Source organism: Volvox carteri (assembly GCF_000143455.1).
Source record: "Volvox carteri f. nagariensis unplaced genomic scaffold VOLCAscaffold_98, whole genome shotgun sequence".
NCBI lineage: Eukaryota > Viridiplantae > Chlorophyta > Chlorophyceae > Chlamydomonadales > Volvocaceae > Volvox > Volvox carteri.
Genome location: NW_003307641.1, coordinates 169,064 through 185,276, shown reverse-complemented (window position 1 = coordinate 185,276; position 16,213 = coordinate 169,064). Strand labels below are relative to the sequence as shown.

General features: G+C 57.0%; 4 protein-coding genes across 4 annotated transcripts in view; 1 reads left to right on the top strand and 3 right to left on the bottom strand.

Annotated features, from left to right (window-relative positions):
• Positions 1–138: 138 nt before the first annotated feature.
• Positions 139–1,263, bottom strand: VOLCADRAFT_84514 (uncharacterized protein; the record flags this gene model as incomplete). The annotated part of the gene is made up of 1 exon (XM_002958544.1): positions 139–1,263. One exon carries the CDS (start codon positions 1,261–1,263, stop codon positions 484–486), a length of 780 nt encoding a protein of 259 aa, XP_002958590.1. The 3' UTR covers positions 139–483.
• Positions 1,264–1,428: 165 nt separating this feature from the next.
• VOLCADRAFT_108207 (uncharacterized protein) lies at positions 1,429–6,837 on the top strand (the record flags this gene model as incomplete). Its single annotated transcript, XM_002958563.1, has 11 exons — positions 1,429–1,735; positions 1,944–2,030; positions 2,602–2,631; positions 2,879–2,908; positions 3,114–3,185; positions 3,733–3,804; positions 4,839–4,896; positions 5,248–5,314; positions 5,719–5,808; positions 6,124–6,224; positions 6,626–6,837. Exons 1-11 carry the CDS (start codon positions 1,472–1,474, stop codon positions 6,835–6,837), a joined length of 1,083 nt encoding a protein of 360 aa, XP_002958609.1. The 5' UTR covers positions 1,429–1,471.
• Positions 6,838–8,271: 1,434 nt separating this feature from the next.
• On the bottom strand, positions 8,272–10,162 carry VOLCADRAFT_108206 (uncharacterized protein). Its single transcript, XM_002958543.1, has 6 exons — positions 10,004–10,162; positions 9,817–9,916; positions 9,613–9,730; positions 9,415–9,499; positions 8,906–9,036; positions 8,272–8,445 (listed from the first exon to the last, which is right to left on the bottom strand). The coding sequence occupies exons 1-6, from the start codon at positions 10,022–10,024 to the stop codon at positions 8,277–8,279; spliced, it is 624 nt and encodes a 207-aa protein (XP_002958589.1). The 5' UTR covers positions 10,025–10,162; the 3' UTR covers positions 8,272–8,276.
• A 4,227-nt stretch (positions 10,163–14,389) lies between these two features.
• VOLCADRAFT_119992 (uncharacterized protein) overlaps positions 14,390–16,213 on the bottom strand; it is a gene marked incomplete at both ends in the record, with an annotated part of 8,498 nt that continues 6,674 nt past the window's right edge. The window contains 4 exons of the mRNA XM_002958542.1: positions 14,390–14,704; positions 15,299–15,448; positions 15,515–15,577; positions 15,943–16,034. Of these exons, the coding sequence (XP_002958588.1) occupies positions 14,390–14,704; positions 15,299–15,448; positions 15,515–15,577; positions 15,943–16,034 (620 nt within the window). The remainder of the gene's footprint in view (positions 14,705–15,298; positions 15,449–15,514; positions 15,578–15,942; positions 16,035–16,213) is intronic.

Sequence of the window (16,213 nt, the reverse complement as noted above, 5' to 3'; positions counted from 1 at the left end):
TGTGTCGATGGATGTGCCACTCATTGTGGGACACATTAGCTGGGTCGCAAGGAAGGAGGCGTTCGAGCAGGGTCGTCTAAATTGATGCACAGGCATGGGGCAGTGACGATGCCAAGTGGGTTGAAGGGCATTATGGTTGGAAGTAGCAGTTTTACATGTGATGTACTCATATAGGGTTATTATTGAGACCGCGAGTGTTGCCCTCCATTAGGATAGCCAGCCAGCCAGCCAGCCACCATGTGGGCTCGGCCAACAATTAAATGTGGCATTGCCACACATGTTCCGGGGCCTACGGGCCGGGGGGGTCCTGAATCAACCTCCCGTACACCGTACACCAAGAAATACCGCTCGACTGGTGGCCCACGACCTGCATGCCTGGGCTTGTGCTGGCGCACGGAAGTAGAATCTTAAAGCTGGACCAGTTCCAGTTTCACAGATCAGTTTTCCGATCCTCCCCGCTGCGACCTCTTCTGCGCATCTGCTCTACATTCCGAAGTACTCGGTCAAAGACGCTGCCACACTCACATTAACCTGGCTGGATCCAGCTCCACCCGGTGCACCCTCGCGAACTAGCAGAAGGCGAGGCAAAAATCGCTTTAGCTCGTCGACTGACGCGGGGTGACCATCCACGTGCAGCTCTGGCTCTAGTTGCCGCGCTATGGGCACCTTGCCATCTAGGGAAGAGCAGCAAAGGACGTGGTGCTGCTTGACCTGCCCCGGCCCGTTTCCGAGGACGCCGGCAGCCTCCAGTGCGCCGGTGACAACTGCTTCGCCCACATCGTCCTCCACGTGCGCGATGAGGTAAACGTCCGACACGCGGCTGATCTCCTGCAGCACTTCCAGCGCCTTTGGGCAGACAGTCGCCGACTCTTGGAGCTGCGCAGGGGTCCTCTCCAGGAAAACCACGCCCGGCAGGCTCAGCGTCACGCGTTTGACGCCACTAAGCTGGGCTGCAACCGCCCTACCCAAGGGAGTTGCGGAAGCGCAAGCGGATGGCGCCTGTGTGACTGGAGCTGGAGGTGTCGCCGCTGGCCGTGGGGCATCGACTGCTGCATCTGGACCAGCAGTCGCCCTGACGCGCGCACGATGCTGCTCCCTTCGTTGGTCCTCAGCACGGTTGTCGTTTCCTCGAAGTTGAAGATACCCGTACACCAGCAATGCAAGGCCTAGGATACCAGTCACGGACAGAGCACCCTTCGGAGCGGTGGACAGCAGCTGCACAACCCTGTTGTAAACAGCTGCAATAACCTGTGAAAAGCTCATGGCAGACAACAACGTTGCTACAGCTAAAATACTATAGCGTCTGCCATCCAGCACATTGTATGTCTTGGCGTTTGCATTCCGCAATGTCGTACCGCAATGCCAAAAAGGGAGAGAGGGCACATACAAGTGTTTTGTTGACTATTTTTAAAGGTTTTGGGGCTTTTACAGAAAGCTGAAGTTTCGTGGTGATCGGCTAACTTGCAATAAAATGCATCTAACACTGCGGGGCGTATTTCTTGCGCAAGCGTTGTTCTTAGCACTCTCATTTCATGGGACACATGCATACATCACAAAGGATGAGCAAGAAATGCTGGACTGGATCAGTCAAGAAGGTGGAGAGTTCAAGGTCACGATTTCTCGCACTTCCGCTGGCGTAAGAGGCGTCTTCACGACGCAAGATGTTCGGAAAGGAGAATTATTGATATACATTCCAGATCACCTCGTATTTTCCGTTAGGAATGTTCCCGCCGCGGTAAGCAAACCAACCACCGTTGACCTTTAACCACTAACGAGGACCTGGAAGCTATGCATCACTCACGTTCTACTTGGGAACTCCCTAGTAAATGGATCACAAACTCCATAGTAATTGTATCAGTGACCAAAGAATTTGTCTCGCTGTTGTCTCCATCCACCACACGAGTTTAGAATTTCTATCAGTCGTCGCGGGACGTACCGTACAGGAAGGCGCACCCTTGCTGTTAAAGGAGCTCTTCACCCCTTGCTCGAGGCTTACTCCATACCTGCGGGTCCTGCCGCGTGAAACCCAGGTGCGTTAGGCCTGAGGCGACTTCAAAGAGGAATGAATACACCCAGGGCGGACACCATGGCGAAGGCGATGGCGCGCTCCTAATACCCTCGTCCGGCATGCACGAGCTGAGCGTACATGGTGTCTTCCGCCCAGTCCTCATTCCTTTCGAGCTCTCGACTAGTGAACTTCAGATACCGATCATTATCCCCCCCCACCACCACCACCACCACGGATCGGCCCACCACGGATCAACCCCCGGGGCACTACTCGGGGTCCCGGGTGTAGTGTATGCGGATGCTTGGAACGGACTCGTCCAGCTACAATACAGTAGCATGGAGAAAAGGAACTATGAATTATGCACACACACATACATACATAGATACGTCAGCGACCTGGCGAGGAGTCCATCCATTGCAGAGATCCCCCCCAGAACCGCAAGCTCACCCACATGCATCCTAAAACCAACTTACGAGCGCTATTGGCGGCAACAGCTTCCCTCCACATGCAGAAACTTTGTCCCTTTTAACCTTATCCGCGTTATGCCCCCCCCCCTACTCCGCTCGCCTTTACCTTACTAATGCTTTATTCAGGTTCTGACGGGGTATAATTTTCCTGAGGAGGTGAGTGCAACACCAGCAGCAGGAACGGGGGGCACCTGGACAGACCTGCATTTACCCAACGGGGAAGGGGCCCTAGGAGGGGAAGTTTTGCCGTACTCACGTGGTGGGAGAGTGTGCACTCTCGACTCCTGTGTGTTTTCTATACCACCCAGTATAGAGCTCCCGCCCTTCATCGCCCTTGCCCTCGCCCTTGCTCCCCCGTGCGCCCCGTCCCCCTCCCCTCTACCTCCCCTTACACCGCCCACAGTACATCAAGTTCCTTGCGGACGACAACCTGGTGCGGCGTCATGCCTGGCTACCTGACTGCCTGGTTGAAGATAACAGACAGACAAACGGATAGACAGATTGGCAAAGTGGATGTAAATAGGCAGTACGGGGAATTTTTGATATGGATGTTACAGCAGCCCGGAAGGCGGCCGCATGCAGCCAGGTCTCCAGATATGAGTTGCCAATTGGTTTGATTGATTGGTGCCTCTCCGCAGGAGCTCCAAGTACGAGGTTCCTTCAAGAAGCACTGCCGCAGCACCTTCGAGGGTCAGAACGATGAAAACATGGTGGGTGGGTGGGTGGGTGAGCGGAGTGCTTTGGGGGGTTGGGGGGGGGGACTTGCCAGCGGGGGGCGGGCAACGTGGGGCATGGAGGGTTGTGGAGGCGGGCCTAAGGGCTAAGAATAAGTGGCAGGGCTAATTGGCTTCGCAGCCCTACACTGACCGGCTAAGGGGGTCATCGTGGTTAGGTGCCTGGGGGGGTCCGGGGCGACAGGAAAAGTGGGGAAGGGCTTTCAGGTCCGTGTGAGGTTGTGAAGAAACTCCGCAGCTGCCGCCTCGGGGGGCCTGGGGGGCCTCAGGGTGCCGCGGACGGAAACGTGCGTCTCCTCGCCAAGCCCGGGAGGCGCCGGCGGAGGTCTCCAAGACATCGCTCCAGACCTCCCGGGGTTGGCTACGTTGTTGGGTGCGACCCGGCATGGCACCATGGGCACCTGGTCTCCCCCCCCCTTGCTGTGGCGGTAATCCAACGGCCCGTTGTGGGGTGGGTGGGTGGCCGCCGGCCGTGTGTGTGTGTGCGTGTGTGTGTTGGGGGGGGCATTGCGGCTGCACGCAGATGACGACAATCCCGGAGGCCATTGGCAGTGTCAACATCAGCTTGCCGTACTTCGAGTATGTGGTGTCCATGGTGGGTGGAGGGGGTGTGAGTTGAGCTGGGCGGGGGGAGCGACAGGGCCCGGGGGAGGGCGGTCTGTCTCCTGGTTAGGTCGCGGAGAGTGCGTCGCCTCAGACATCCACACGTGCATCCGTATGTGTTTCTGTGCCGTGGAAGGAGATACTCGTCGCGGGGCAGGCAGCCTGATGACCTCCATGCTCCTCCTCAGGAGGTTGGTAAACCAGCGGTCCTAGTGGCGCCAACATGGCTGAGCCAACAAGCCACAGCCGCGGTTGAGGGGCTCTGATTGGGTTGAGTGCCCTTTGTTTGCAGGGCACCCTGTAGTGTCCCATCATCGCGCCCTGCTATATATCGGATTGCTTGTTTCTCCCCCCCCCCCATCACCACCACCTGCACCGCATTTGCTCATGTATGTATATCCAGGAGGAGGCCGTTAGACAATGTGTGTGTATGCATTACATGGTCGTGGGGGTGTGTACCCCCTACACACCTGCAAACCGCCCAGTACGAGCATATGGCTCAAGGGCTGCCAGATCGCCTATAAGCACCATCCTAACTCGCACTTCAGCAAAGCAAGTGATAAAGGATACTAGCGGCCAAAGGGAATGATATAGGGTTGCAGTGGGACCACATACGTCCCTGCATCCTTGGCACACGTTCAGGTTCCCACTTCATAGCGTCCGTCATTTGCGCAAAGCGTAGGAAATTGCAACGTGGGTAACGCTCGCACACACAAACAACCAAGGTGCAACCCGGCGGACACGCCGTATCTGGTCCGCGGATAGGATTCGCGGCCCTTACTGCTAATACGGAGGTTATCCGAAATCCCCTCTTCTTATTTCCTTCGGCGGCTCCCCTCCGAGGGCTTACCGTGCGCCGGCAGCAGCAGCAGCAGCAGCAGGAGCAGCAGCTCCAGTCCAATTTCACACTCTCATGAAACATATATGGTATAACTTCCTTGATGCGCCTCCTCTTCCCCTCCTCGTCGTTCTCGTTCGGTGCCGGTGTGCTGATGTGCTGATGTGCTGACTCCCCGTGCATCGCAGCTGAGCTCCCGGACGTTCAGTTTGCGCAGGGATGCGCTGTCCATGGTTCCCCTGCTTGGTATGTGGTGTTGGTGGGGTAATGGGTTAATGGCGGCCGTGTGCCTGGGATGTGTTTACAGGTTTGCTGACTTGTTCCTGTGGTACACTGGGACAGGAGGAGGAGGAGGATATGTCCCGGGTGTGCACTCAGCTCTCCGCGCGGGGCTGTTTCCCCTGCAGGAGGAGGAGGAGGAGGGAAGGGAGGGAAGGAGGAGGGGGATTTTCACATGTGCTGTGAAGGCCTCGCCTGTGTGGAGAAGGTTCTCCTATCCCTGTTTCTCCTCTCTTAGTTCACTTCCCTCGCGCCATTCCGCTCTCCCTCACTGCCCCGCTACGGCTACGCCCCCCAAATACCCCCCAATATTCGTAGATCTAATGAATCATGACATCCGCGACATCAACCAGTTGGACAGCAGCCGGGCCTACCGGGGGGTCAGGTCAGTGAGGGGACTGGATGAGCTGCGGGAGCCCTAGTCAGTGGGTGGAGCGCGGAAGGGAGGGAGCGGCGTCCTTCTAGGTGCACGTGGGACGAAAGGGCCGTCACAGCGCCGGCGGGGGCTGGGGTGTTGTTTCTGTCGAAAGACTCTCCCCCGGGGGAGGAGGGAAGCTGCTCTCGACCGAATGGCCGGCTTTGAATGTTCGCAGCTCATGTGGCTCATGTGGTATCAATAACGTCCAACTTTTCTCCTCACGCTTTCTGCGCTTGCACTGATGCCGTGATGAAAATGATGATGCCATATAAAAAGTTTTCTCGCACAATTGTTGTTCTTAGTAGCCTCGGCCGGCTTGCTTCATGGCGTCCTACTTGCCCTGTCTGTCACCTTGTGTCGCTGCGACCCAGGGTGGTTGCCGGCAAGGACCTAGCCAAGGGCGAGGAGGTGACCATTACGTACGGCAACATGCGTTCCGATGAGCTGTTGCTGTACTACGGGTGAGTGAGCTCGCGGATTGGAGAGGGTCCCTGGATGACCTCGTTCGGGATTGGAGGGGGGATCGGCCTTGCGGAATGTCCTTAGCTACTGCTCCTGCTGCTGCTGCTACTGCTGCTACTACTACTACCACCTTGCTTCGTACTCTTGCCCTGAAGCAGAGGGTCTGTTTCTGTTTCAGCCACCCCACCATGTGCCTGTCCCTTTGGGTCAGCCGGACTTGAGGGCACTCACTTGCTCCCCAATGTCGTCCCGTCCCTTGCCGCCCCGGAACCGTTCCTCCTGCCGCCTGGCCCGCCTGGCCCGCTGCTGTGCAGCTTCCTGGACACCATTACCGACCCGCCCCGGCTTCTGGCAGTGGACCACCGCAACTACAATCCGCAGGACGGGGCGGAGCTGCCGGACGTGCCGTTGACAGGTGGGCTCGGGGAGTGGCATGGGGCGCGGGGGAAGAGGAAAGGGGACTTGCTCATTGTTAGGGTGGGCATCGACGTGCTACATCATACATGTGCAAGATGTATTACGAACCGCAACTGCTTCACCTGGGAGGGGTTTCGGAGCTCGGGAGGATGGGCTGCAAGTTGTTCCAAGGCTCAGCAATGGTGGCCGTCAGGCCTTGCATGCGGCAGGTATCCTCGTAGCATATCGGTTGGGCCCACCATCAGCTGTGCCACCACGCCGCCAATATGTGCTCCATATCTTGTGGCTTGCAGTTGCCCCCACGGCGTGCCAGTCAAACGCCTGGCAGCTTTCCCCGGACTTCGAATTGCGCCGCCTCTCCCTCTCTCACCCTTCACGCTCCCTCACTTCATTGGTCAGGTCCGGAAGAGGAGGTCCGGGCGGAAATTTTGCGGCTGAAGGACATCTTGTCCCAGTTCGAGAGCCGGCTACAGGCCCTGGGCCCTATCCCGAACACGAATCCGTATGTGGCAGATCTGCTGCAAGGGCTGCACGAGCAGCGCCGCCGGGCGGTCCGCCACGAGCTGGCCCGGTTGCAAGGCCTGCTGGCGGCACATGGGGGAGATCTATAAAGCGCTCTGTGGTGGGGGCTTGTGAGCCACGGTGCAGGAGCGGACGGCGAGGTCAGGGTGGGCTGGAAAGCGGATTTCAGGATGTGGGGTGGAGGAGCGCTGTGCAAGCTCCTGTGCCACCAAAACTAGGTAAAGACGAGCACTGTACATGCCATACCAATTTCACAAGGAGAATTATGGGGAAGAGAGTACACGGTTCCATAGCAGCTAGACATGTTGGGGCATCGTACTAGCTTGACACATTCCTATTAGTGTGCAGAGCTTTATGAGGTCCAGTTGCCTCACAAAGTCTTAGGGCTGCCTGACCTTCCAACGGAGCAGCACTGGGTTGGTATATTCATTATTATGGGACAATTATCTGCGTACTGCACAAAAATGGAAGTGGGCGCACCTGGATGAGGTTTTTTCACTACGTGCGTGTGTGGGGGCCCCTCCTGCGAGCGGTATGCCTTAGCTTACCAAGCTGATGCACAAACAGACCTTAGTTCAGCTACGCACGTACGTACGTCCCTTTGGTTGTGGTTTCCATACCCAGCGTGATGCACCCGGGGGGATTTACGGGCATATTACGGATTTACGGGCATATCTTTACTGAATGCATTAAAGCATTGTGTATGGATGTATTGTATGAATTCAACAATGAACAGGATACGTATCCTGACTCGATGAGCGCGCGCTCTCGTCATGTAGCTTGAAGCCTCAGGCTCATTGGATCGCAAGAGATAGCTTGGTGATGGGACTGGACAGGAGCGTGGGGTGATGAGGATGTTGGTGGCGCACATGGCATGTATCTGATGCGAGCCATGTTCCTGAAGTACTTGGATTTGCAGTTGGCTAATGCGGCCTGGCTCGTTGTATTGATTCATGCGCGCGAGCGGGAGTCCAAAAGGAGTCGGAGATTATAACGTTTATGCATCTGGCATTGTTGAACACGGATGAGAAGTACCTCCACTGTAGGTTGTGTTGTGCATTAAGGCTTTGCTCCGTAGCACGGCAATCTTTGAAGGTCAGGAAGGAACGAACTGTTCGCCCATATCGCATGGCACTTCCGAAGACACCATATATGTGTATGATGACATTGACTGGTGCGCATCGAAACCCTTCAGCACTTTGCGGCCATTATCCGGAAGAACGACAGCATCATGACTACGACTACGACTGCCACAAGGTGTTTGGTTTTATGTAACTGAACCCTGAAGCATCGTGCCAATCATCGTATCCCAACTTCCGGTTACAAAACAAGGCCCGACCATGTCACTAAATTACAATTGTAAAAACTCCCGCGGCCCTGCTTCCCGACGAACTGGGTACCTCGCCCTCGGACAGCAGGACTAATGAACAAATAGACATTCGGCATTTCACGGCAAATCGGCCATTAGCTACCATACCCAAGCCGGTCACACAATTCCTCAGAAACCCAAAGCGCTCCAGTGCCACTCTCAGCCGTACGGCTGCAGTGACGGGCCTGCAAGCGGCTTCGAGAGGTCTTTGCCGCCTCCACCTTCCAGGCAAATGCCGCCACAGCTTTCACAATTGCATCTGCAGATGCGAGGCGGCCCGCAGTACCGTTCCATGCAGCTCGTGAAGAACTCCATTTGCCGCGACAGACTGCGAGCAGGGGTCGCAACCCCGGGCGGGTGTCACACACACACACACATTGGATACCTGACTGACTGGTGCACAGGCGGCTGGGTGGTGCCACCGGTGGATGTCAATAAAAAGGGACAGGAAATCCGTGAAGATCCGCATTGGGAAGAAACATCGGGAAGCAAAAGTGAGATCTTGAACTTGACGAACATGCCCGCACTGATTAGCACAGCACACATCGGTACATTCTCTCATTGCTTCAAGGACCCCGAGGTGTTGAAGATACTGCTCTGCATGCGAATTCACATTGCTGACACCTTCACAATTGCCGCACTGCAACGAGGCCCCTCATCCAACAGACCATTCCGCACTCCGTTCGGCCTTCCCCACCTTACAACCCCCATTGCATAACTTGATGGCTACCCAGACCCGGGACGGCGCCTACCGGTACAAGTCACTAGACAAGCCGCCCTACTATTACCTGCTATTGACGTCCTGCCGCATGGCGACCGTGTCAATGCCGTCCTCCTGGTTGCTGGCAGCAGCCAAGCACTCCACCACCAGCTTATTGCGGACTGCCATCAGTGTGCTGCTTTGCAGGCGCAGCCTCTCCTGCGCGGGGCAGGAAGGGCGTGGGTAACGTCGAAGTCGGTGGCCAAGGGTGCTTCACTGGGGTTGCCGGGCCTCCCCATGCTGGTGCTGCACTGCATTCCAAACGTTTAGCCCCCCTGGTCGTCCAGGCGCTTCACGGGTTTCTTTGCAAGGATATTTACTGTTGGTGTCATGTAAGAGTCATTACATAAAAACAAAGACAAGACGGCACCGCGCAACAGCATCACCCGGTGAAGTCCAAGCAATCGAGACAAGTACAGGAGGGCGGCGCACTGATGGTGCGGAACACACCACCAGAGGCGTCGGTCGGAGATCTACCCTGTTAGGGCATGCCCCCTGGATGACCATGATGTTATTGAACATGACGGTTCAACTCACGTCAAGTTCGGTGTAGAAGGCGGAGTTGGGTATTGCACGTGGGGCACCGTACAGGCCCTCGCAGAATGTCCGCCGCAGCTGCACCCTGCAGCCGACAAAGAAGTGACGGAATTTCGTGCCGACCCCAATAAACACGGCTCATAACACCCAGTTAAACGCGCTGCTCACGCGCATTGCTCATCCAGACAGGCCGCGCACCTGTGGGTGTGATGCGTGAGCCTGTTGAAGACGTATGTGTACGTGTGCGTGTGCAAGGCTACTGGTCGACTTGGGTCTCCAGCGACAGCCCCCTGCCGAACACCCTGGACCTGGGAGGCTGAGAAGAAAATAACAAGACTTCAACGCTTTACTGTGAGCAAGTATATGTGCAACATCTGTTCTCCAGCTCCATTTGGTGCTTACATGGCCGGCCATCAACTGACGGAGAGACTCCAGTACCCATTAGCTCTTTCGACCTTCCTGTTCCCGTGCGTTGCCATAATAATCGAGCAGGTTTTCGAGCCTACAAGCACCAGCGCGAGGGCACACAGTGCGTTCCTTCAAGCCAAATAACATTTCCGGGGACGGCAGGTCCATATAGTCAAAGCACCTTGGTCTTGTTGGCCTCCATGAAAGACTTGGCAACCCGGTGGAGAACACTATCCAGCAAAAGAGTTCCAATAGCAACACGCGCTACTGCCACATAACAAAAATCACGGCTAAACTATATGCGTCAAAAGAGGTCATAAATATTTTTGCTGGCTAAATTTGACTCACGAGGCGTTGTTGCTCTACCTAAACGGCCGAGCACTTTAGTGACAGCCAAAACATAACGGTACGGCATAATGTCTTCTCTTTAGGGAGAGCAATACGATAGTCGATTACCAGGGCCAATATGGAGAACGGGCGTCGAGACGAGGAGCAAGACGACAGTGGACCTAATCTGTCACAGGATGAGTATGCCTGGCTGCAAGAGCAGCTAACAGCGGCAGCACGTCTCGGAGGAGGTGATGACACCGGTGACGCGGATGATGAGGATTGGGAGGACCCAACTGGAGGGCCTCTCCGAGCTTTGCTCACGGCATGCGAGGAAGGCCGAGTAGCACGCGTCCAGGAGCTCCTCCAGGGCTTTCCGGGCGATGTCAACACTCCTGGCCCTGACGGCGATACAGCATTGCACTTGGCATGCCTGTTTGGTCATGCCGAATGCGTCGAAGCCCTATTGGGCGGCGGCGCCGATGCCAACGTCATCAACCCCCAGGATCAATCAACAGCCCTCCATGATGCGGCGGCTGGCGGCTATGTGGAGATATGCGAAATGCTCCTGGCTAAAGCCAACAACAGCATCCTGACGAAAGCTGATGAGGATGGTGACACGCCGCTACACAACGCAGCACGGGGCAACAGCCTAGATGTCGTGAAGCTTCTTTTGGCGCGCGGGGCTGACCCCAAGGTGCAGAATGGATACGGTAAGAAGCCCATTGATGAAGCCGAGGAGCAGCAAGTCATTGAGCTCTTGCAAGGAGCTTGATGAGGTTGCCAAACACATAAGTATCTGTTTTTTTATTGTGAGATCTGCGTGGGTTGCTTACAGCGTGGCTGGTGCGATTGGGAGTACAACGGGATGTAGGATGTCGCTTCTTTTGCAGTTGCAGGAGCAAGAAGGCATAAACGTGCTATAGACAGACATGGAGGCATGATTTTATACGCGCAGGGTATTGCATTATTTAGCGTAAAGTTTGTTTAAAATTTATGTGCATGGCCTATCTCGAGTTGCTTCGGTCCGGGTCAAAGCGCACTTGTAGGTGACGCAGGATAACTACTTGTTAGATGTGGATATAGCCAGAGCCGCAAACTGCAAAGACGATCATTGGCGGTCATTGGCGGTCATTCCGTGTCTACTTCCCTTCATTTTCAGTGTCGGATGTCCTGCGGAAGCTGCCGAATCATGGAGTGGGATCCCTTGTAACACGCGACACGTGGCATCCGCTTTCGGAGAAGTACTGGAAGGTTGTGGAGGTAGTCCCCCAGCCGGTGAGACCGTGCATACATCCCAGACTCTCTCAGAGCCTCCTCCGACTGAACTTTCAAACGTTATGTTTTCCGCTCTGCCCAGAATGACCCTACCAAGCTGAGCGTATGGGGTCATAGGTACTGGAAAGGTACGCTGGGTATTGGGTCTTGTCCAGTGGCTCTCGGGCTGGGGATGGAAGTTTTCCAACGCACTGTCGACCGAGAGCTTACAATCGTGACGGCATCATTGCTAGGTCCGGCCGTACTCTCTCGCGAGCTTGCATTTGGTGGTGCGCAGGGAGCCGTCTAACTAAAGGGGCAAAGCGCATAGCTTCGGTGTGGAAGTACGGTTGGATGCTGAAGTCAACATCGCCGGTGTTAACAGAGCTGGCTGCACGAAGAGAAGCTGCGGCGGAATTCCTGATGTCGTCAAAGCAGCCGCCTGCGCAGTCTTAGGAGGTGCTTGAGTGGCGACCTGGGTTATGAACGTCCTGCCGCCCAGCTACGTATTTTCCTCGCCTGTCTGGCAATCCATCGGAGTGAAGGACGAACCACTATCGGTGAAACGATGGGCTGGACCTGCGAGTGGAGCAGGATTCGACTCATGAAATCGCAGTGCGATGGAGTTGACGAGCTCGTAGCTCTCCTCGCCTCGTGTCTGTGTCAGTTTGCAAGAAATGCCTTGTTTGTTAACAGTTGTGGTTTTGGGGTCGATTGTCGTACAGCGACAGCTGTATCTTTGTCGCTTCCTGTCTGTGTTGTGCAAGGTCACGGCGGCAATTCTCTGAGTGCTAAAACGCAGTCCATGTATCCGATCCTCGTGCGTGCGCGGGACGTGAGCAGGCTTCGACTTGCAGACAATGAAGCAGTGCAGCTATACGAGGGACTTTGCACCGGTTGGCCTTTAATGTTAGGTAAGGGAGACGTCTCTCCCGGTTCGAACACTTGTTTTTTTACAGGTTCGCCCTAGTTAAAATTGTTTATTCAATGACAGTTCTCTTCATGTGAGAGGGGGACTTCGCTGCCTGAGCTCGCTTGTTAACGAGGTGGTTGCCTCGTAATTGCTGGAGCATGCAACGACACGCGCACACGAAGGCAGCTTTTGCAGCCCCCTACATGCCGTTTGCGGTGCAGTACGGTATCCGTCTCTCGTCCCATAGCAGTGTTACATGGTTGTAGCCAATCTGGCCAGCACTCTGAATAACGAAATTCGCACGAGATACTCGGCGAGTTGACGCGCTCTCTTTGTCAGTGATGGACAAAAGCAATAGCGCGACCTTGAAACGTCGATGGCCTGAACTAGATGTGCTAAAACCTTGGCAGGCAAGGAGGCAAGCACTATCCAGGCAAGGACGCACAAAGAAGGATCTTTTCATTGTATCGCGCGCATGACGTCTACATGGTGTAACCGCTCAACCTTAATACCGTACAGTACGAGCTCATGCCGAACGTACGGCCTGACGTGGACCGTCAAGGCCAGAAATGAAATCATGCTCAGCGCTACGTCAGCCTTCGACGTTAACCAATTTAGACGTGGGTGGATTGCTTATCCCCCACTGCAGCTGTGCCAAGGCATGCAGCAGTCCCGCAGCCTAGCTGTGTGCCAGAATCGACTTGCGTCAAACAACTACTCTTAACTCGAATAACAACATCACGTACTCCACGCTTCAGATTTTGCGGGAAATGCAAAGCTGTCATGATTTCAAACGCGCTGCCAGCGTATCGCTAGATGGGGACTTGCGGCGGCACACAATAGAGCTACTGCTGCTGCAGCTGCTGCTGCATGATACATCCGTGAAACAATGCACGGTGCTGCTGCCAGGCAATGCAGTTATCCCCCAAGACCCGCCTTCTTGAAATCATAGCCGTACAATGCGGGTAGGCTCCACAGCAGCAGCCGTCCTCGTCTTCGCCGGCTACCCAACCCCAACGATCATCACCGGCTCGGGCTGGAAGGGATGGGGAGCCCGTGAGGCTCCTGCCTCGCAACCGTCGCTCCCATGCGGACCCTCCGACGCAGGAAACCCCGCAAGGGGCCTTCAGCAGAGCCATGGGAGCGAGCATGTGACGCGCGCGAAGGTGGGCGCAGACGGTGACTGCGCTGCACGGCAGCCCAAATAATGAGACCAAACAATCACACCACGGCACCACATGCTGATATCTTCATAATCAAGTGCAGCGTCACGCGGCTGTGGGCGGCAGTGGCGGGCGGTATGTACGGCGAGCGCAACGTCCGGATCGTGACCCAGGAAGCGCGCCGATGACCTCCTCCACGGACCGCATCAACACGAGATCAACAACACCCCCAACTGCACCGCTAAACCCACCTCGCAACAAATTTTCAAAACAGACGCGGAGAAGAGAACAACACCCACCATCAAAACACACATAGGAACACACGTCAAACACGTCACGCCACGAAAGTTGCTAAGTCACATTCCTCGAAGTTCATTCTCCCCGCCACCAATCCCCCTCCCCGAACCCCGGGTAGCCCGGGTAAACCGGGGCGACATCAAGCAGTCCGCGGATTGCCACGACCCTACAGGACACGGCGGCACACGCAGCTGTGCTGTTACCCGCAGCTGTCCTAACCCAGGCAGGTTTGGATTTGTTTAAACGCAGACTCCCAGAGCCCCTCCTTTCCGAGCGCTGCTACTGTACTGCATCGCTTGGGTATCATTGATATTGCTATCGCCGACACGGCTCACTGGACACTGACCGGCGAGGTGGTTGAGGGCGCTCATACCGCCTATGCGCCCCGATTGCTCTCAGAATGTCCCCCCGTCCTCCCCCCTGAACTGCGAATGCGCCCCGGCTTTACCGGTTGGCTCCCCCATCCCACCATCCCGCACCCGCACCTGCAGAACGCAAATGCCCGCTACCAGGCTCGGACCCTCACCCTCGCTTCACGCGCCGTACCTTCGCAACCACCAATCCTTCCACAGCCCCGTGCCGTCCCGTCCTGCTAGCCCCCCGGCCCTCCTCAGTACAAGCTGTGCCGGGCCAGTCCTTCCAGGATGCCGTCTGCGTAGCAGGCGTCCGCGTAGATGACCTTGCCGCTCTGCTGCTGTCGCACCAGCCACTGCAGCAGCTCCGGCTGCGCATTGCCCACCACAATGGCGGGGTGGTCGCCCTCCAGCATGAGGATGTCGTTGCCGCTGTCGCCCGCAGCCACACACAGGTGTTCAGGCACGCCAAAGTGCTTTCGCACGTACTGCAGTGCTTTCTCTTTCCCGGCCGAGACCGGCACGCAGTCGATGTAGCGGTGGCTGCCGTTACCGCTGGTGATGATGCGCACCTAGTAAGGGCCGAGGAGGAGGGTCAGGCCGGGTAGAGTCAGGTGAATGGAGTTCCCCATGTGGCACTCTGTGGCACTTTGCGGTGGTGCAGCCCGTTGGGGTCCAGTTCGGGACAGTCAGGTCCCTCCCCCACCCCGGTGGTGGTGGTGGTGGTGGTGGTGCCCGAGGGAGTGGACTGCAGCGGATGGGACGCGGTGGGCCCAACTTTGCACCGGCCCCCCTGGCTCGTGGAAATCGACTAACCCGTTTCGCCCCGCGTCCCCCTCAGCTGTCCTAATGGGCCACGAGGGTACCTGACCCGGTAGAGGGCTGGGGGGAATCCCGGTGGCTGGAATCCGGCGGGCTGCAGGGCAGGATAGCCAATAGCAAAGCGGAGGACGCACGGTAGAACCAAGACACGGATACCAAGACATCCGCGGCCACGTACCCGCAACAAACGCTTTCAAGCACGCTACTCCTAGCTCTCCCCCAGGAACCCCTACCGGTCTTGACGGGGCCATCCTTCTCTAAAGACCCCCCCCTTCCACTGGCAGTAGGTATCCCCCCAACGTGGCGGCAGCAAGTCCCCGAACCCCGTCCAGTCCCGAGCGCACCTCGAGCTTCTCCCGCTGAAACCCCTCCATGAGCCGCCCCATGACGTACTCGAGCACCCTGACGTCCGCAGTCAGCGCGATGCGGTGGCGATGCTCCGAGCCGTCGTCCAGGACGCACAGCGTGGCCTCATCGTTGAAGTGCGCCATCAGCTGGCGGGCCAGGCGGCGCACCGTGTCCAGGTGCCAGCCGGCGTCCAGACTGAGGGTCCAGTTGACGTCCTCGATCCACTTGAGACCCGAGGCGGCGCAGCGACCGCACGTCTCGTCCAGGTGCCACACCTGCAGGGCGAGGGGGGCCGTCGGGGTCCCGGGGTGTGGGTGGGTGGGTGGACCTTTTCAGGCCGGGGCGGGGCGGATGGGCAGGTGGATCTGCAACGGAGGACGTGGGACGTGGAGGAGCCCCGGGGTGACGGGAGGGCGAATGGCAGCGACAGGCGCCCATGGGCCCATCCACCCATCATTCAATCAAATTGCTGCTCGCAACCCGCAAGGAGTTGGCTCGCAAAGCTGTCCTGTCCTTTGCCGAGTTCAAAGCACTGCGAGCCAGCCGCTGGCCCCCACGAAAGTCCATCCGTCTGTCCGTCCGTCCGTAGGTATGTCCGTCCGTCCGTCAGTCAGCCACTCAGATTACCCAGCCCCCCCACCTTGGTTCCCACTGCCGTGATGACCACATCCGGAATGGCCAACTTGCCGTCGCACTTCTTCATCAGGTCCACGAACTGGCCCAGGCTGCGCCCTGCAGGGAGGGCAACCACACGGCGCGGGCTGAAAGGTTGCTGACCTCTCCAGACCCCACCGCCCGGTAGCTCAATCCGTCAGAAGGTCTTTTGCCCAACGGCCCGAACAGCTCCGAACGCGACTGGCACCTCTTCAAGGTATCCTCCTTTCAGTGCACTACCGTGATATCTCCCCTGC

Bases quoted from the DNA above. Each gene is read 5' to 3' on its own strand.
- VOLCADRAFT_108206 (XM_002958543.1), bottom strand. From the start codon at position 10,024: ATGGAGGCCAACAAGACCAAG. The intron at 9,917-10,003 runs GTGCTTTGACTA...TGGTGCTTGTAG, and splicing joins TGGAGGCCAACAAGACCAAG to GCTCGAAAACCTGCTCGATT. The intron at 9,731-9,816 runs GTAAGCACCAAA...TTTTCTTCTCAG, and splicing joins GTCAGTTGATGGCCGGCCAT to CCTCCCAGGTCCAGGGTGTT.